General features: G+C 41.0%; 2 protein-coding genes and 1 long non-coding RNA gene across 3 annotated transcripts in view; 2 read left to right on the forward strand and 1 right to left on the reverse strand.

Moving 5' to 3' along the window:
• The window catches only part of UBAC2 (UBA domain containing 2), a 93900-nt gene that overhangs the window by 9532 nt on the left and 66441 nt on the right, over positions 1-17927 (forward strand). The window contains exons 2-4 of the mRNA XM_026038341.1: positions 4956-5083; positions 7223-7342; positions 7834-7940. Of these exons, the coding sequence (XP_025894126.1) occupies positions 4956-5083; positions 7223-7342; positions 7834-7940 (355 nt within the window). The remainder of the gene's footprint in view (positions 1-4955; positions 5084-7222; positions 7343-7833; positions 7941-17927) is intronic.
• On the reverse strand, positions 9590-10555 carry GPR18 (G protein-coupled receptor 18). Its single transcript, XM_026038342.1, has one exon. The coding sequence runs from the start codon at positions 10553-10555 to the stop codon at positions 9590-9592; it is 966 nt and encodes a 321-aa protein (XP_025894127.1).
• On the forward strand, positions 15978-17061 carry LOC112946504. Its single transcript, XR_003249253.1, has 4 exons — positions 15978-16010; positions 16110-16219; positions 16571-16690; positions 16852-17061. It is a non-coding gene; the product is annotated as an uncharacterized LOC112946504 (long non-coding RNA).

Raw genomic sequence — 17927 nt, forward strand, 5'->3', positions numbered from 1 at the left:
TTTTTTTTTTTTTTTTTTTTTTTTTGGTTTATATTCCATTCTAGGATCAATCTTGTGTTGCTTAATGGCAGCACAAAGATTGGGATGTTCTACTGTAGGGTTGTGAAGCTGGTTCTAGGGAGAACTTCTCCAGGCCCCCAGGTGAAAGCTAGTTGTTGCATTGTAACATGGACATATTTGCTCCTTATTTCCAAGTTATTCTATTCACTTGGATGAGATCTCAGTATGTAAGTTGGGGCAACATTATTATTTTTGTCTGATATTTGAAAGACTTGTCACTTGAGAGGTACTTTGCAGGTGCAAATGTATTCCTTRGTCTTTGAAGATATTTTTTCATATGTCTTGGGTCTTTGGTGTGAAAATGAGATTATTCTTTCTTCATTCTACTTACTTTACATAGCRTAGATGTGCTGTGTTTTTTCTCAGTGCCAATGTTTACATTGACACTGATGCCTAGACAGGTTGGTAATTCTGGTCTCCATCTCAAATAATGTTCCAGGCTAGAATTTGGGGTTAAAAATTTATTTCTGTATATGAAGTAAGTAACGGGATCTGGCTGTCAGAAGYGTGGTTGTTCGACAGCTGATACTTTAGTGACTTTTGGTCTGCCTGATGGAGACTGGTGGCACTGCACAGCAGGGAATTGCTCCATCSCTGGGCACCTCCGAGCAATCCCGGCTAAGGCCCTGTGTGCTACAAACTACCACCCTGGACACTTGATAAAACATTTAAGGGGAGGTGTAAATTTTTTATCTGGAAGAGTTTATGTTTCTTCAGTTTGCTGGACAAGAATGGTTTTATCAGCCATGATGATATTTTGAGAACCTTGAGAGGAGAAGTTTCCACTATTGATGTGACTTTCCCTGTGGGTGTCTATCACATTAATGGGTGGGTTAGTTGTGTTTGTGGTTTTTCGCTTAGTGACATACTTAAAAAATAAGATACGTATTTCCCCAGTAACAGGATTTGAAGCGTCGAAGTTGAAAGGTAAAAAGAGGATCTTAGTAAAAATATGTATGTTTACACATCATGGAGAAAGTAGATGGGGTTTTATTGGTTAGTTATTTTTAAACACGTTCAAATTAGGAATGAAGTTGTGCTAACGTGCTTTAAGTGTGTATTAACTGCAAAGTAAGAGTGATCAAATGATATGAAAATTACAGTGAAATCTCAAGACAAATGTGAGAGATCTAGTATGTTGACTGTTACTTTTTTGYGGCAGTTTTGTCTTTAAGCACAGATTATCATAGGATTAAATGAGCTCTGTTAAGGTTTGTGGAAATTCATGAAAAAATGTTAATGTGCTTATGACAGAAAATGTTATCAAACTTAATTTCACAAATATCTACTATGATGACTATTCCTGTTCTAACTTAGGCTTATTTATGAGTATCAGCTGTGTTATAAACTAACTTCTTTGTGTTTCATGTATTGGGTTTCCTCTATGACAGGAAGCTTGCACTGAGGTGATTTTAATGCAGGACTTCTTATTCTTCTACTTTTTTGTACTTTTTTGCTGCTTACATAGTTTGGGAAGAGGGACTATGGAATGCTGGATCAGGTGCTGTCTTTCTGCTGTCGATCAGTATAAGATGATTAAATAGGAAAATTCCTAAACTGGAGTAAGTAACCCTGGGCTGTCATATCAATTAAACTCAGCAGTTTAAGTTGGACCTGTATGGTTTGAGCTTTAGTATTGCTGAACTTGCTAATGTATTGCTGTTGCTTTGAGGGATGTTTTTGGTTRTATTACAGATATTTTAAGGACATAGGTTTCATTTTGCTTTGTTCCAAAATATAAATTTAAAAAAAAAAAAGAACTACTGCATCTAAAGAGTAGATGCTTGCAACAGCAGTCATTGCTTTGCAACAATGCAAGCTTTTGCTAAAGCAAAGCATGATTCAGTKCAGCAGCATTCAGGGAGATGATGCTCTGCCTGCCAAGAGCTCAAGTTAACCAAGGAGCTGTAGCRGAGTTTGCAAGGGCTGTGTGCATGCACTGCGCGCACAGCAACTTTCGGGCAGCTCTAGTTGTCTTTACCTTCCCAGTGTTTTATGTTACTCCAATGTATCGAACTAAATCAGGGGAGTGACTAATGAAAAAAATGCGTGTCTAAGGAGCAGAGAATTTATGTGAGGGGAGCAAAAATTCAGACAAAGAGATTAAATTGATGGGAGGGTAGCTTTCTTATATTAAAAAAGACTCAACCAGGCTTGTTGCCCTCACAACAATGAGAAAACTAAACCTTTGGGATTCCAGGGCACTACCTAATATCTATAAAAGAAAGGCAAGATCTTCAAAAGCTTTGATGATTTTAATTGAGGAAATGAATCCATAGATCACAGAATGGTTGAGTTTGGAAGGGACCTCCAGACATCATCTAGTCTAAAACCCCTGCTCCAGCAGGGACACCCAGAGCACGGGGCACAGGGCGGCATCCAGGCGGGTTGGGAAGATCTCCAGAGAAGGAGACTCCACAGCCTCCCTGGGCAGCCTGTGCCAGGGCTCTGGCACCCTCACAGGAAAGAAGTTCCTCCTCACATGGAGATGGAACTGCCTGGRTTTCAACTTGTACCCATTGTCCCTTGTCCTATGTCTGTCCACCACTGAGAAGAGCTTGGCCCCTTCCTCCCTACATTCTCCCCTCAGATACTTATACATATTGATAAGATCCCCTCTCAGTCTTCTCTTCTCCAGGCTGAACAGGCCCTGCTCGCTTAGTCTTTCCTCATACAAGAGATGTTCCAGTCCCTTAATCACCTTTCTTGCTCTTYTCTGGRCYCTCTCGAGAAGCTCCACGTCCCTCCTATACTGGGGAGCCCAGAACTGCCCCCAATACTCCAGATGCGGCYTCACCAGAGCTGAGGAGAGGGGCAGGATCCCCTCCTTCCTCCTGCTGCCAACACTGCTCCTCGTGCAGCCAGGATCCCATTGGCCTTCTTGGCCACGAGGGCACACTGCTCACTCATGGTTAACTTGGTGTCAACCAGGACTCCYAGGTCCCTCTCCRTGGAGCTGCTYTCCAGCAGGTCGACCCCTAATCTGTCCTRGTGCCTGGGTTTCTTCCTGCCCAGGTGCAGGACCCTGCACTTTTCCTTGTTGAACCTCATGAGGATCCTCTCTGCCCAACTCTCCAGCCCGTCTAGGTCCCTCTGAATGGCAGCACAGCCCTCTGGAGTGTTGACCACTCCACCCAGCTTGATATTGTCCGCAAACTTACTCAGGGTGCCCTCTGTGCCCTCGTCCAGGTCATTGATGAACACGTTGAACAGCACCAGGCCCAGTGCTGGGGGACTGCTGCGGGGCACCACTGACCACCGGCCTCCAAGTATCACAACCTCTGAGCATCCAGCCAGTATCTCAATCCATCCCACTATCCATTCGTCTAACCCATTCCTTCTGAGCCTCCCTGTGAGGATGTTATGGGAGGTGTTGAAAGCCTTGCTGAAGTGAARGTGGACAATATCCATGGCTTTCCCCTCATCCGTCCAGACATAATAAAGAAATAATGAACTCATAAGTATAGTTTGGAATAGCAAGAATAGTTTTAAGTACAAGTTTATGATATGGTGCACATACAGAAAGGCATTTTCTCCACTAATGGTGAATATCAGAAGAGTCATGACTTCAAGGAAAACCTCAAGGTGATGTGAACTGAGACTAGTTAATACTTCTATGAATGCTCTTTCTGAAACCATCAGTTAATACTTGGACAAGTGTCATGTTTATGTCACATAAAGCAGTGCCATATTTTTGCTAGAAGTGAGGTTGTACCATAAAATTTTGCCTTTGGTGCCTACTATCATATTCCTTTTCCAGCAATTCATTCTTCTAGATGTTGCTGACCAGATTACTTATGGTGGTCACTTTATCTGGATGCATACCAAATGGTTGCTGTATTACACTGCTTTTTATGCTACTGTTTTTCTGCACTCCTATGCTTTACTTCCCATTAGTACTTTTAAATTAGTCRTATCGTTCCTTTCGTTATCTAAAAATAATTTCATGATAACATCTTGCAAAAGAGTAGTTGCCCGTAAATCAATACATCCCATGCTATAACTAGGATCTTTGGGAAGGAAGTGAAATGTTACTGAAACTGAAATAAAGTTGCATGTCCAAAGAGGAAAAACAGTCATAGAATAAATAATATTTCAACTTCTGCTTTGGCTTGAATTGTTGGATGAGAGTTTCTGTTCTGTTGCCAYGACTGTACAGACACAGCTTGAGCTGAACTGCTGGGTGTATTGTGCTCGATATTGTCCCAGGCAGTTTTAAGTAAATGTGTATTAAAAGCTTCTCTGCTTGCTTTCTTCCAGGTGTCCTGTTTGAAAGTCATGCTTGTATGGGGAGAGAAATTCTGTTTTCATAGACTTCCCTGTTTTATTAATTTCTTCCTTAATAGCTGTAATGATTTTTGGATGTCTGTCATTCATACATATAAATGTCATATAAACTAACTTAAGTATGTTTTCTTGAGTGGTARATTGGGACATTCTCTCAGGTAGTTCACCTGCTGTTTATAGATTCCAGAACAGAAGTTACACCTAATCCATAAAGCAAAGGACATGCATATATTGGTCTTGAGTAGATTTTCATGTATATTTTGCTAGCAAGAAAGAGGCGTTTTTTTCCCTGCAGTGTTGTGGTATCTTGTATAGGGGCCTTGCATGACCGCCTTAGCTACAGAGAACCTTGKTTTAATTTTAGCCAGGCAGCTAATTCCATGAGAAATGTTGGAAAAAAATAGCTGATGAGTGTTCAGCTGTGAAAGACTTTCCTTCGTTGGTGGCTTATTTTTTCCTGTCTACTTGAAAGGCGAGTTACTGAGATTTAAAAAAACCAAGATGCTGTTGTGCTTACGTGTTCCAGTCGCTTGTCTCAATATGTTAATGTATTTTAAAAGGTGAGGTTTTTCTCTAAAATGGCATTTGTTTTGCTTTCTGTCTTTAAGATAAAGCACCTTTGTCGAAGAGTCTTTTGCTAGTCCCAAGTGCCATCTCAGTTCTATTGACTCTACTCTTCCAACATTATCAGAAGTTCTTTGCATATAACCTACAAGCTATAAAGGAGGATTTTCAGGTAAGAGTCACTTGCAATGACTTTTCACACAAAATTAAAGTACTGTCTTCTCTATGATTTTTTTTTCCCAGCAGCTTATCTCCTCTCTTCTGTATTTATTTTCTCCTTTTCACTGTCTTAGACTAACTTGTCCTTTAGCTCTTACTACTTTACCGTAGTGGGCTATGGTATGTAACAGGCTATTACCCGCTTTTTGGTAGAAATGAGAAGAATTCATCTGAAGCTGTTGACATCATCCTGTTGTTTGGGAAATGCTTATTTTTGTATCCTCTCTCCTTCCAGCCGCTGACAATTTTGAAGCTCACTGTGAATGAAGTGTGAATTAACACATGTAATAATGTAAATATTTTGATATGATCAGTTAGAAATTGAAAAGGGCTATTTGAGACCAGCTACTCTGATTATGAATTACTTCATTTGAGAACAGAACTTCTGCTTTGAGAAATTATGGGAAACTTAAAATTTGTCAACTGCTGCCAATTTAAGGACTCCAAGTGATGGAGAACTTGTCATGCTCCTCAGTAATCCACTGAATTAGTTACTTATCTCATYAGACACTTGTAGCTGATTCTCAACTTAAACCAGGATATTTTATCTAATTCAGGCATTATGCCTTTTAAAATTTTACTCTGCTTAATTAAGGAATTCTGTGATATCAGTCTAATGCTGGAGAGCCTGCATGTAGAAATGTCACTAGGTATGGGTTTTTTTGGAGCGAGGGGATTGTTGTTGACTGTTTTTCCTGTTTGGAAGCAGTGCACTATTGCTGAGCAGAGAAAGGTCAGCAAATACCTCTATAATTATCATTCCCCATAGGTTTTCTAGCCAAGGAAGTATTGAGTCAGCTGAATGTCTTTGAGCATGCTGACTGTAGCCTTTAAGCCATAAAAGATGATTATGTTATGCTTAGTGGGGAGAGAACATAGTGAGAAAGGACATGGAAAAGACTCAAATTTTSCAGGCCTTTTTGGCATCCGTTTGTTATGGCAAGGTATGTCCCCAAGGTTTAAAGCCCACCGAGTCTCCTACTAGAGTCTGTGGGAGTGATGCAGCCCTGACCCGTAGGGGACAATACAGTAAGGGATCACTCACGTCACCTGGCCACACACAATTCAGTGGGACCAGATGGCTCCAGTGGTGCCAAAGGAGCTGGAAATGGAATTGTGAGGCCTCTACGTGCCATCTTCAAAAGATCATGGAAATTGGTGGAGGTATCCCGTGACTGGAAAAGGGCTTTCGGAGACAAAGCAACAAAGGTCGTGGAGACAAGCAGCCGTCTGAGCTGTACTAGTGAGAGCCTGGCGAGCAGGTCCAGGCAGCGGATCCCTCAGACATCTGTCTGTAAGAGCATATTTAGAGCACCAGGACTGCGTCCAGTTCTGGGCACCGCAGCACGGGAAAGACATGGACCCGCAGGAAACAGGTGATTACAGAGCTGCAGCACTTGATGTGCAAGGAAGGGCTGTCCAGCTTGGAAAAGAGAAAGCAGAGGGAAGCACATTGTTGCTGCCTGCACGTGCAAATTTGCTGTCTGCAAGGGTACAGAGCTTGTAGCCAGGTGCTTGGAGGAGGTGGGCAGCAATAGAACGAGAACCAATTGAAACAACTTGGGAAACATGGGAAAWTACAATTAAATATATGTGTGCATTTTTTTGTAAAACATGAGTGGGAAAACACTGGAATAGGCTGTCCAAAGAGGCTCTCCATCTCTGGGAATGTTCAGGACACAATGGGACTAGTCTCTGGGCAAGCTGGTCTGATTGCACCTGCTTTGAGCGTTACATTGGACGAGATGATTTTCCCAGTCGCTTCAAAAACAAATGACTCTGATTCTGTGATTAGCTAGAGTTATGATTTCTATTTATAAATGTGAATGGGGTCATAAAAATGGATTTGACTTGTTAAAATACACTTAGAATTTTAACAAATAGACCTCTCCCTAGAAAACTGCTCCATTTCTAAACAAGCTTCTAGCACCCTACTGCTGAACATTCTTCTGTCTTTATCTTTCTGCTTAACTGTTGTAACATATTTCTGTTATCTTTCTTCAGTATTACTTTTGCTGTGGGCACAAATTCTGTRAAGAGTTTCTATGAGGCAGGGAGGAGAGATTTAACATGGTAATCTTTAACCTTCTAGATTTGGAGACTTCTATGTGGGAGAACAGTATGCCTTGATCTGAAAGACACATTCTGCAGCAGTCTGCTCATTTATAACTTTAGAATATTTGAAAGAAGATATGGCAGCAGAAAATTTTCAGTAAGTTTCAGTTACTTTTTTTTAATATAAACTGTTTTCTCTACCTTTTAGAATCTTTTTGTCTTGAACAACTTTATTGCTGAAGTTTTGTGTGGAAATATATTTTAAAGGGTTTAAGAGTGAATTTATTTCTATAAACCAAAATTTATTGATTTTTTTTTTATCTAATCAATGGATTATTMTAAGTAATGTTTTCAACAATATCAAATGAAAGTTACTGGAGCCAAAGATTGCTTGCCAAAATTAAATTCTAAGACTTTTTCATCGGTATCTGAATGTTTATATGTGGAATTATGCTATACTAAAAGCTACATCTGGTTTAATTGAATAAATAAGAGTGGATTTTTTTTTGAGATGTATTAAAAGCTTAATTTTAAACAGTTGAATTCAAGTGCAACTAACCTGTTTGGGTTATACCTTTTTTTTTTTTTTTTTTTTTTTTTTTTTTTTTTTTTTTTTTTTTTTTTTTTTTTTTTTTTTTTTCCCTCCAGTCATTTTTGCTGGGTGCCTGGATGCTCTCAGCTCTGTTTGACCTTCTCCTTGTGGAACTTGCTCAGTATATACTTGGCTTCACCATCAACAGCTTGCCTTCTGGTTTGTAAGTAGATTTTAATGGGTGGTTCACTTCTGGTAATTTTGAATGTGATTTTTGATTTTGAATTTTGAATGAAGATTCGAAGGATTGTTTTGTGCAGATTTTAGTGAATAAAACTTTTCAGGCAAATTTCAAATTAAATTTGATCCTCTTTTGAATTACTGTGTAAATGTCATGGCATACCTATTATATTTCCGAACATTTGTTTCCTGGTTGCGATCTATTTTATTAATAATTTATCCATATAATGCTTACTGTTCATTCTGTTACTGCTCATTTCACTGCTAGCGTGACTGAAACGTGACTTGCAGTGTGCTGCAGGATATTGCTTTTTTTCTTTTCAACAAATCTCAAGCTTGGTGCTGATTGCTTTCTTAAACTACGAAGTTAACCATGACATATAYTGGTGTTCACTTTAAAATGAACATACAGTACTAAGCATTTCGTATTGGTATTTCATATGATGGTGTTTCAGAAACTGAGTGCTAGAGCATGTTACTACATTTAACATTTTCGTTTGAAGTTCATTTGAAGCTTTAAGGTATTCAGTAGTTCAGTTTCACGTGACCTGTTTTTGAGATTTCTGCACTTAGGAGTAAAAGAACAGTCAGTCAGTCTGTGTTCAAGTGTGTGTTAGAGTAGAGCTGGAGAGCTGGCAGAGCCTTTGTGGTTAAGCTTCTGACAAGGGAGGCCAGTCCCAACATAGGCTTGAGTTTCCATATGTTGCAGGCTCTGAGTTCTCGGAGACAGACTTGTAATATTGAGTCTCATACAAGACTTTCTGGTTGCAACTTCTGTAGTATGTCTCTTGGAAGTAGGGTTTAAAAGTGGATTTAATAAGGAAGAAAAAATGTGTATTTGATATTATAAAAGTAGTTATAGTTCTTGCAGTATGCATGTATTCAAAAAGAGTTGAAAGCTTGAGTAATAGTGCAGTTATTTTTATGGCGATGTGTTATGATGGGTGGTGCTATGATGTTTTATGATGCTACTTTAAAGCCTGTTGCAGGGACCTGAGCTGCTAGTGTGTCTGGACAGATTCAGTGCTTTCAACTCTGTAAAAAGACACTTTGTGTGAGAAGTGAATGTGTGCGTCACTCAGGAAGCTAATGAACAGGTCAACTGTTATACTTTTTGATGATATTTTTATCTGTGCTTTCAGAGTATTATCAGTCACAAAAAAAGCTTGTTAAATTTTTAGATAAATGAATGATGTCACCTATATATGTTTACTCTTAAATCATATTAATGTATTGATCTTGGCAGAATGAAGCTGACTCAGAAGCATAAACTACACAGTTTCGGGTAAATTTGTCTATGCAAATATTAAAAAAAAAAGATATATTGCATCAAAATTCTTTTTTTTTTTCTGTGCTTTATTATTACTAATAGTCATTCCTTCATATCCTGCAGTTTTTAGAGAGGACACTGTTGGGCAGCAGTTTTAATTCCTTCCGGGTTTGCAGAAAGTGTTAGCAAATATGAATAAGAGCAGTTATTGCCCTGTTTGATTCAGAGTTATAGTGCAACCAACGCATCTGTTGCTTCTGGGTGCAGAACATAGTTCGGTGTAGTTAAAATGCTAGAATTCAGAAAATGAATTATTTGTTCACATTATAAAATTCCACTGACTTTTTATCCCGCCACCCCCCTTATATCATTTCGCTGTTCAAATTACTGAGTGATCTTACACTTGCAGTTCGAAAACTCTTCCTGCGCACACTTCGAAGGTAATTTCGATACAGGATCACGCTGATGACTCTAGCCTGAAATTGCTTGGAGACAATATAGTACAGAATAACATCTAAGCATGTGCTGAGATTCATGAGAAAGGTGGTGAAGGCTGCCCAGGGGCTGTAAGTCATATCTTCAACCTGCAGCATCAGGAAGGAGAAGCAAATGTGGAAGGGTACAAAGCAGATGAGTACCTGGGCAATTAAAGTCACTATGATTCTGATGGATCTCTCCTTGGCCTTAGGCTTCAGCTTGGAAGTTTTGCCATGGATAAAATTGTAAATAATAACCAAGTAACACCCTATCATGATGAAGAGAGGTATTAAGAAGAAGAAAATCAGGCGAGAAAAATTCAATGTGTTCACTTCCTTCAAGTGGATGATATCAAGCATCTTAATGCAAGTGGTAAAATTTGAGTCTCTGTCTGGATCTGAAGATAAAAACAGCAGTGGGGAAGTTGTTGCCAGGGTCGTTACCCAGATTAAAGTGCAAGCCAACAGAGCTTTCTTTGTATTTTTTAGTTCTTTAACATGTTTGGGCTGGACAATAGCCATAAATCTGTCTACGCTTATAAAAGTAAGCAACCACAGCGCGATGGCTGGGTAGAAAACAGTGAAGGCGCTGATAATCCGGCAGAAGGCATCCCCAAAAGGCCATCTCTCTTTCCCGTGGTAGATYATCCGAAAAGGCAAGGAAAAGACAAAAACCAAGTCAAGTAACGCCACGTTCATCATATACACGGTTATGGTTGTTCTCTTCTTGGTAGTGCAGCTGAAAACCCAGAGCGCGGTGGCGTTCACGAGCAGTCCCACTGCAAACAGGAAGCTGTAGAAGACCAGTGAGGCGATCCTGAACTCTTCAGGGTGCTGATTTGCCAGGGTCATCTTCTAAGTGAWTTTAGGAGTAGTTTTCATACCTCATCAATAACCTAAAAATAAATAAAAGTATGAAAGGTCATTCTCAGTCAAGTACTATCTCAAAACTTTCTGTAAAAACAAACAAGAAGATGATTTTCACAGGATGTGATTTAATAACGTAGTAGTTTTGTTTGATTGTCAAAATGTACTAGCCTTGTTGCTCTGCCTGTTTACAAATACATTCTGTGCCCTGAGGAAGGTACATGCACCTTCAGTCTTGTGGGAAGCAGTGTTTATAAGCTGGTTTTAATAAAATCTTGAATTACTTGAGAGATTTCCTAAAGAAGAAATCAGAAAGAAAGTTAAGACCAACCAGTTATTCTGAATTTACTCTAATAGCTGATAGAAATAGCCTTTTATTTTGTCATGGAAGAGGGTCGCTTTCAAAACAAATTATTTCTTRAAGTTGGTCTTGTTGAAAAATTAGTGACTAAAAATAATTAAAATAAGTGAGCATGGAGTGTGGAGATATTTGGATATGTCAAGTACAGTATTCACATTGCCTTTTATCTGTGTCAGAAGCTACATTGATTCCAAAAGAGTAGATGTATGTTGTTGCTCATAGAAAATAATTAAAAACTATTGTCTCTAGAAAATAATTAAAAACTATTGTCTCTAGCTACTAATATAGTGTTTATTCCCAGTGATTCAGGATGAGCCACATGACATATGAAGAAGCTGAATAAATGTATAGGCTTCCTATTTGAAAAGGTGAGAAGATGGAAAGGAGAGCGGTGTGAGAGCGAGGGGAAAGGGTATTTTTGGCGCAAGCATTCGCTGCGAGCCTGCTGCTCCAAAGCTTGGTTGTGCTGCTGCTCCCAGCCTCTTGGTTGTAAGAGTTGGGAATCTGAGGTTCTGCTGGTGCTCGGCTGGTGAGAGCTGCAGGAGGGGATCCCTCAGCTTCCCCCAGGGCTGCCTGAGCCGGGTAACTTCACCTGGTGGATGCCGAGTGCTTTGGGTAGTTGAGCCCTCCCGCAGCTTTCTGGTGCTTGGCTTTAGCACAGTGGCATGACCTCTTTGCATGGGAGGGTTCCTCTTCTTGGGCCATTTACCCAACCCTGGGGCAATTTTCTGAAGGGGAGGAGGAGGAAAGCTGAGTCATTTCTTTCTTCATCCTCCCACTGGTGACAAACAGCCAGTTAACTGCACAGCATCATTAGGCACCAAAACTTTCTCCACAGCAGAAGAATACATAATGATTGTGCACGTTATCCCCCAAAATGGAAGAATATATATTTTTCAGAAAGAAAACCTCTTAGACTTACTGCATATGTTTTAGGCATTCTCTAAAATGTTTACCGTACATTTTATTCAGAGCTGTAGGAAAGACGTACATTGAACCAGGGTGTGTTAGTCTAGTAGCCTGGTTTGAGTGGCAAATACCAATTTCTTTTGAGAAGAAATAGTCTCTAAATAGTCTGAATATTCTCTGAATAGCAAATTGTGTAACAAATGCTTAAAAAAAAAATGTAAAAAATGCAAAAGCTATTGGAGATCTCACTGAACAGTAAATGCCAAATGCTTACAGAAAATGTTTGTTGCATATGCTTGTAGTACAGCAGGAATATTTTCTGTCACACTGCTCCATTTTTATCACTGTATTACTTAAAAAAGAATATATATATATATATATATATCCACAAACCGAAGCACCAAAAATTCCACAGGAACTTAAGGAAAAATTTCTTGACAGTGAGGGTGACATAGGCCTGGCACAGGCTGCCCAGGGAGGCTGTGGAGTCTCCTTCTCTGGAGATCTTCCCAAGCCGCCTGGATGCCGCCCTGTGCCCTGTGCTCTGGGTGTCCCTGCTGGAGCCAGGAGGGTTGGACTGGGTGATCTCTAGAGGTCCCTTCCAACCTTAAGGATTCTATCCATATATTTTAAGTGTGGATTGACCTTGTTGGAAATGTTTGAGAAACCTTATTTGAAGTTGTATGGCCCCAACTCTTCCAGCAAGGCTGTGTGATGTGACTATGTATAGTACAGTCTTTCTTCCCTGCAATGTGAAAGTGTTCTTAAACACGAACAGTAAAAGCCCTCATAAAAAAACTGAATATGCTTTGCCTTTGGGTTTTTTCCTTTTTTTTTTTCCTACTATCTTTTTAATAGCACTTTGCAACACATAGTGCCTTGCAACTTATATCAAGATCCTGACTGTTTTAACAGATAAAGTGAGTAGCAATGTACAGGATAGAAGAATTGAGTTTTCATGAATGACTGTTAAATAATGTGGATTTGGGTTTTGCTCATCTCTTCTTTGTACTTGTAGTGACTGTCATCATTTCTGCTTGTGCCCTGTTTTTGAAATAATCAGCAGGCCCGTGTTGATTGGAAGAGGGAAGTTAGGTCTGGCTTGAGCTTGCAGCAGGAAAGCCAGGGCTCCCATGGCGTGCTTGCAGATCACTTCAAGTTTGTGCCACAACTGAGGAAGGACGTTTTCTGGTTTAGTTACTGAAGACACCATTTCTAGACTTTGTAGGTTAAAAGACATGTTAGTGTTCTTATCATGTAATTATCCTAAATTTAACTTTTAGGAATATGAAGTTTAACATCATGTGGATAAGAAAGAATGAGTGTTGAAAAAATAGGGCACTTGCCAATCTGCATTTATATACAAATGCAACTRCTACTGTTTTCATCAGTGTTTGTCTGCATGGATAAACCAGCCCAAGTAGATTCTTTTTTTTTCTCAGGTGCCTCTGACAGACTGATTTTGCCCTAGTTGCTCTATTTCCAAACGGGAACGTTTACTTATTTATATTGATAAAAGCTCTCTCTGGAAAGCCCTTAGGGCCACTGGTTTCCAAATGTCCGTCCTCATTAACATCCTCATTGCCTGACACTGGTCCCCGTGGGACTAGTCACCTTACAAATTTCATTAGTCCTAGAATATCAGCCTGCATTCAACTTCTGCACGAAGAAGCCTATCTTAGCAACACATCTAGACATCTAAAATTACTGCTGTGTTAATATAAAATAACGGCTTGTTACTCACCTGTTGTGCACTACGGCGTTTCTTGGGCGATGCTCATTTCATAGCCGCAGCTCTGCAGAAGGCTGAGACTTCCTCTTCTTCTGTGCTTAGYCTCGCCACGCTAAAATAGAAGCTGCTCTTCAGAGCAGGAAGCAGTGACGCGGTGCAGCTGGTCCTGGGCTCTTTTATTGGCCACGCTTTACAAGTGGCTTGTTAATATTTCTCATTCGTACCAGGTCTCTAGTGGTRGCTGTGAGCTGGTAGTTGGCCTTTCTGGCAGAAGGTGCCTTGGTGGTGTTTCCAGCGTGGTCAAACTGAGCTGTCAAACTGTGGGTATTTATAAAACAGCTATTTAAATATTTGTGACATAATAAAGGCATATTTTCATCTGACCGAAGTATCCGCAAGAATACGCAGCTTGAGCATGCAGTAATTTAAAATAAGCGTGGTTTAAATGTGTTGTTCTCTGTAGACAGTCTGGTGTTGTGGAAATCCCCAATTTTGTTTGTAGGAGCAGTGGGAGCYTGGAAGTGACAGCAGCCCCTTACCTTCGAAATGAGCCCAACTTCTCATTTCAGGAGTTCCTTTGCTTAGGTCTGTACTCAGGGCAGTTTACCCCACAATATGCTGTGCCTGCATTCTAGTTGTTATCTAAAAGAATAAAATGCCTTTTTAACAGTTTTGCAGAAACAAAGAGAGATTTTAGGCTTTATTGAAAGAGATCTTTTATGAAAAACACTCTGTCTCCTTGAATTTTTATCTGTGATTTGTATCTGGACTATGGTAATATCTAAATGTGTACACAAGACACTGACAGGTTACCAGGAGGGGCCTAATACAGTATATTAGTGATACCTAAATATTTGGACTTTCCTGTTCAGGTGAACTAATACCAAACTAATTTTGTGATTATTCCAAGGATCTCTAAAATACAGTAAGCTCTAWATCCTACCCAGGCCATCCTTCAGATATGTATAAATAGTTCTTACAAAATAAGTATTTATGCATGTTCTATTGAAGGGGGGAAAAAAAGGCTGGAGGAGGTTAATGAGTATCTTAAAAGGAAATTTGTTTTACCAAAAAAAAAAAAAAAAGAAGAAGAAAAATCTAAAGGACTGAGCAGTGTTGAAAACTATTTAGTGGTTTCATCATTAGCAAGACAATTCTGGAGACATTGYGGGTAGGATGAGTCAGTCAGACTGTTTCCAAGCTCATTGAAAATTCACTGACAGTGATTTTTTTTTTTAATATTTTAGGGTTTACGGATGCGTGTGTCTTTCTGGCTGTTATGCRTAGCTTCGGAAAGAGAATAACTAAGCTTTCCAACTCTTCTTGACAAGAATATTTTATTTCACGAAGAGTAATCTTGGCTTGCTGAGCTGCTATTATCCTGTGAATTCCGAGCTGAATTACSCTATGAATGTACATAGACAAGCAGCTGGATGGGGAATGTCCACCTTGGCTGACGAGAGTATAGAATGAATTCTGGGTTAGGGTGGCAAGCAGCCCCGTGCTGAGGCTAGGTTTGGAGGAGCTGTGCCCTGTAAGCTCTCTCTGAGCTTGTGATTTCCTGGGGAACAGTTAAGAGGTTGATATTTTACAGGAGTCTAATTMTGTTTGAAGGCTGTGGCTGACAACTCCACAGGGAAGGTAATATTTTCTGAAGTTAACTGGAATGAAATCAAGCATCTGAGTCGGTGGTTATCCACCTATGTAAACCACTCGGTGGAGTTCAGTGGCATTTCATCCGACTAGCTGGTTTGTCRGAGCGTATAAACGAGAGGCTGCCTTTTGCTTTTGCACGGGCTTCTCAGCCCACCTTGCCGAGGAGCCGCAGGCAAAACCACTCGCCTGCTGGCGGCCTGGAAGGGCCTCCTGCCAGCTCGAGCCTTTGCAGGGGGTTACCCAAGAGAGGTGTTTGCAGCAGGTCTCTTCCTTGCATCTGTGTACGAGGGTGCTGCAGCTGCTGGCGCTCAGCACTTGGGCATGAGCACCAAGGAGCTCTGTAGTGCAAAGCTGTGCTGGCTGTCGTGTGAGAAAGCGGGTCAGTGGGCATAGACTCTCTTCTCTTGTCACTTCTTCAGTTTTAGTCATAGGAAGCACCTGAATTTATTTTTGATGTCTTGCTGTGTTATCAGCTAGAGATGGTAACATCTTGCTTTGGTTCCCTTCTGAAGGGTGAGTACTTTCACCACTCCAGCTTCTGCTTTCTGCTAAAATAAGTACTCAATTTTATCTTTTTTCTTTTTTTTTGGCTATTGTGAAGTTAAAGGAGAAAAATACTTTAGTTGTGTTATGCTATGTTAAAGCTGCCTTTGCCTAGTGCCAAGCCAAGCCAGTGTATTTTATGTTTGAGGATAAGGCAGAGTGCCCAGGTGGTCTGTTGCCATCTCTTCCCTAACTAGAGGTCAGCCTTAAAAGAAACTGACTTCATAACTTGCACTGAGGTGAGTGTAAAATATTGAAGGATTGTCTTTACGCTGTTGCTTTTAAAGGAGCAATGTAGTGCCTAGTTTCTCTTTTTCATGGATTTACTCATCATATAGAAAAGAGTTTTGCCTGTCCACTTAACACATGGCAGAAGCTTTATCCAGCTARTAACAGAGGGAAGCTCTGCAACTGAAAGGACAGAAGGGTTATCCTTTGCCTCAGCTTGGTAAGAAATGATCTCACCTCATGCTCTCCTTTTCCCTCTGAACTTTCCATCATTTGGGCTTACTGCACAGAAAGGAGAAGTGAAGCTTTTTGCACAGCCCAGTGCCCCAGCAGTGCAGGAAGCAGCTGTCCCACGTGGCTGTTAACTTACCCGCTGGCCCTTGTGGGCGAGCACACATGCGCTTTGGGGTTACAGTCCTTAATCTCAGTGAAGTTGAGCCTCTTTTCCTTATTCCCATATTACATTGAACACCTGTGAAAGTTAAGAGCACGTGGGGTGACAGCTGTACGGGTTCAGGATGTGCCTATTTAATGCCAATGCATCCAACTTTGCAATATATGGGTAATGCAGAGGCTACACCGTGGTGTTGCTGTGTCTCCTGTCCTGCTCGTCGGCCTGTGAGTGAAGGTAAACGCTGCACGGCGCACGGCTGCTGGCATGGGAAGCGGAGCAGCTGAAGAGCCTCACCTGGTGCGTTCTGATTACTGTCACAGTTTGCATTTCCAGTGTGTTCAGTTAGAATTTGGTACAGTTTGAGCAAGGAGTTCCTGCCTTTCCTTTAATATTAAAAGAAAAAGAAAGGAAAAAGAAATTGACAATCCGTTTTTCTTCCTTTATTTCTTCTCCTGCAGCAGCCTGTGCACATGCTGTGTCACTGCACAGCATTACACAGCAAACACAGCATGTTGGATGCACAGGTCCTGTGTTCAGCATTTCCAGCCTTGGAGAGAAGCAGCCCTTCAAAACCAAGCTGAGGTGACAGTTGTGTCCCGGAGATGTCTGATGGGAGCAGAGCTGCGGGCTGTTGCCCGCCAGCAGTCTCTTGATGCATGCAATACCCTTTAAGCAGATGCCAGAAGARCTTCATCCCTCTTCATCAGCTCGTATCACTTTGGCACAATTCTTCAGACGCTGGGTCTCTGTTCTCTTGCTTTCCACCTGCACTCTGCTGTGCTGGGAAGCAGCTGCTCTCACCAAAAGTAGATTTCTTTTGACAAATATTTCATATCTGTTTAAAATGTATGTGAATATTCAGCTCTTTCTTTTCGTCTGTATACCTCATCGGGGCTGTGCAACATGTTACTTGTTCCAGTTTGAAAATGTCTAGGAGAGCTTTTTCAGATACTCTTTCCTGACTAAGCCTGTTATCTGTTATTATTAAACTGCTCTCAAAAGACCTCGGTGTGTAGGAGTACTGTTCTGAAACTTGATGTGCCGCTCAGGGATGGAGTTARTGTTCCAGGAGAAACGTCTTTATTCGGAATTGCTTGTGCTTAGATTCTTTTGATATTCATAGGGAAAATTTTTCAGACTCCTCAGAGTTTTGGAGCCTGGACACACTTTGTGCTCTGTTACTAATGTCAGTGTTTTGTTACTAACTCAAGTGTGTATGTACAGAAGCAGCGTATGAGAAACTGCTGCAAATGTTTTGCCGTTTCTGTTAGGTGTTTAATCCAAGGTGCTGTAGGGAGTTGCAGTGAACTGTGCAGCTRTTGGGACAGGGGAACTGCGCTTGACATCGAAGGGCACCTTCGTGTGGCAGCTTTTGTCAGCGCGGAGCCGCCGCGCGGGCAGGTAGCTCTGCAGCTCGCCGCGCTCTCTCTGTGCCACTGGCCTCAGGCGCGCATCAGCGAACACAGGGAAGTGAAACTGGGCCCGCGGGAGAAGGTGAGGCTGGGCCCGCGGGAGAAGGTGAGGCTGGGCCCGC

The sequence above is a fragment of the Nothoprocta perdicaria genome, unplaced genomic scaffold (assembly GCF_003342845.1).
Source record: "Nothoprocta perdicaria isolate Ctin4 unplaced genomic scaffold, notPer1 scaffold_208, whole genome shotgun sequence".
Lineage (NCBI taxonomy): Eukaryota > Metazoa > Chordata > Aves > Tinamiformes > Tinamidae > Nothoprocta > Nothoprocta perdicaria.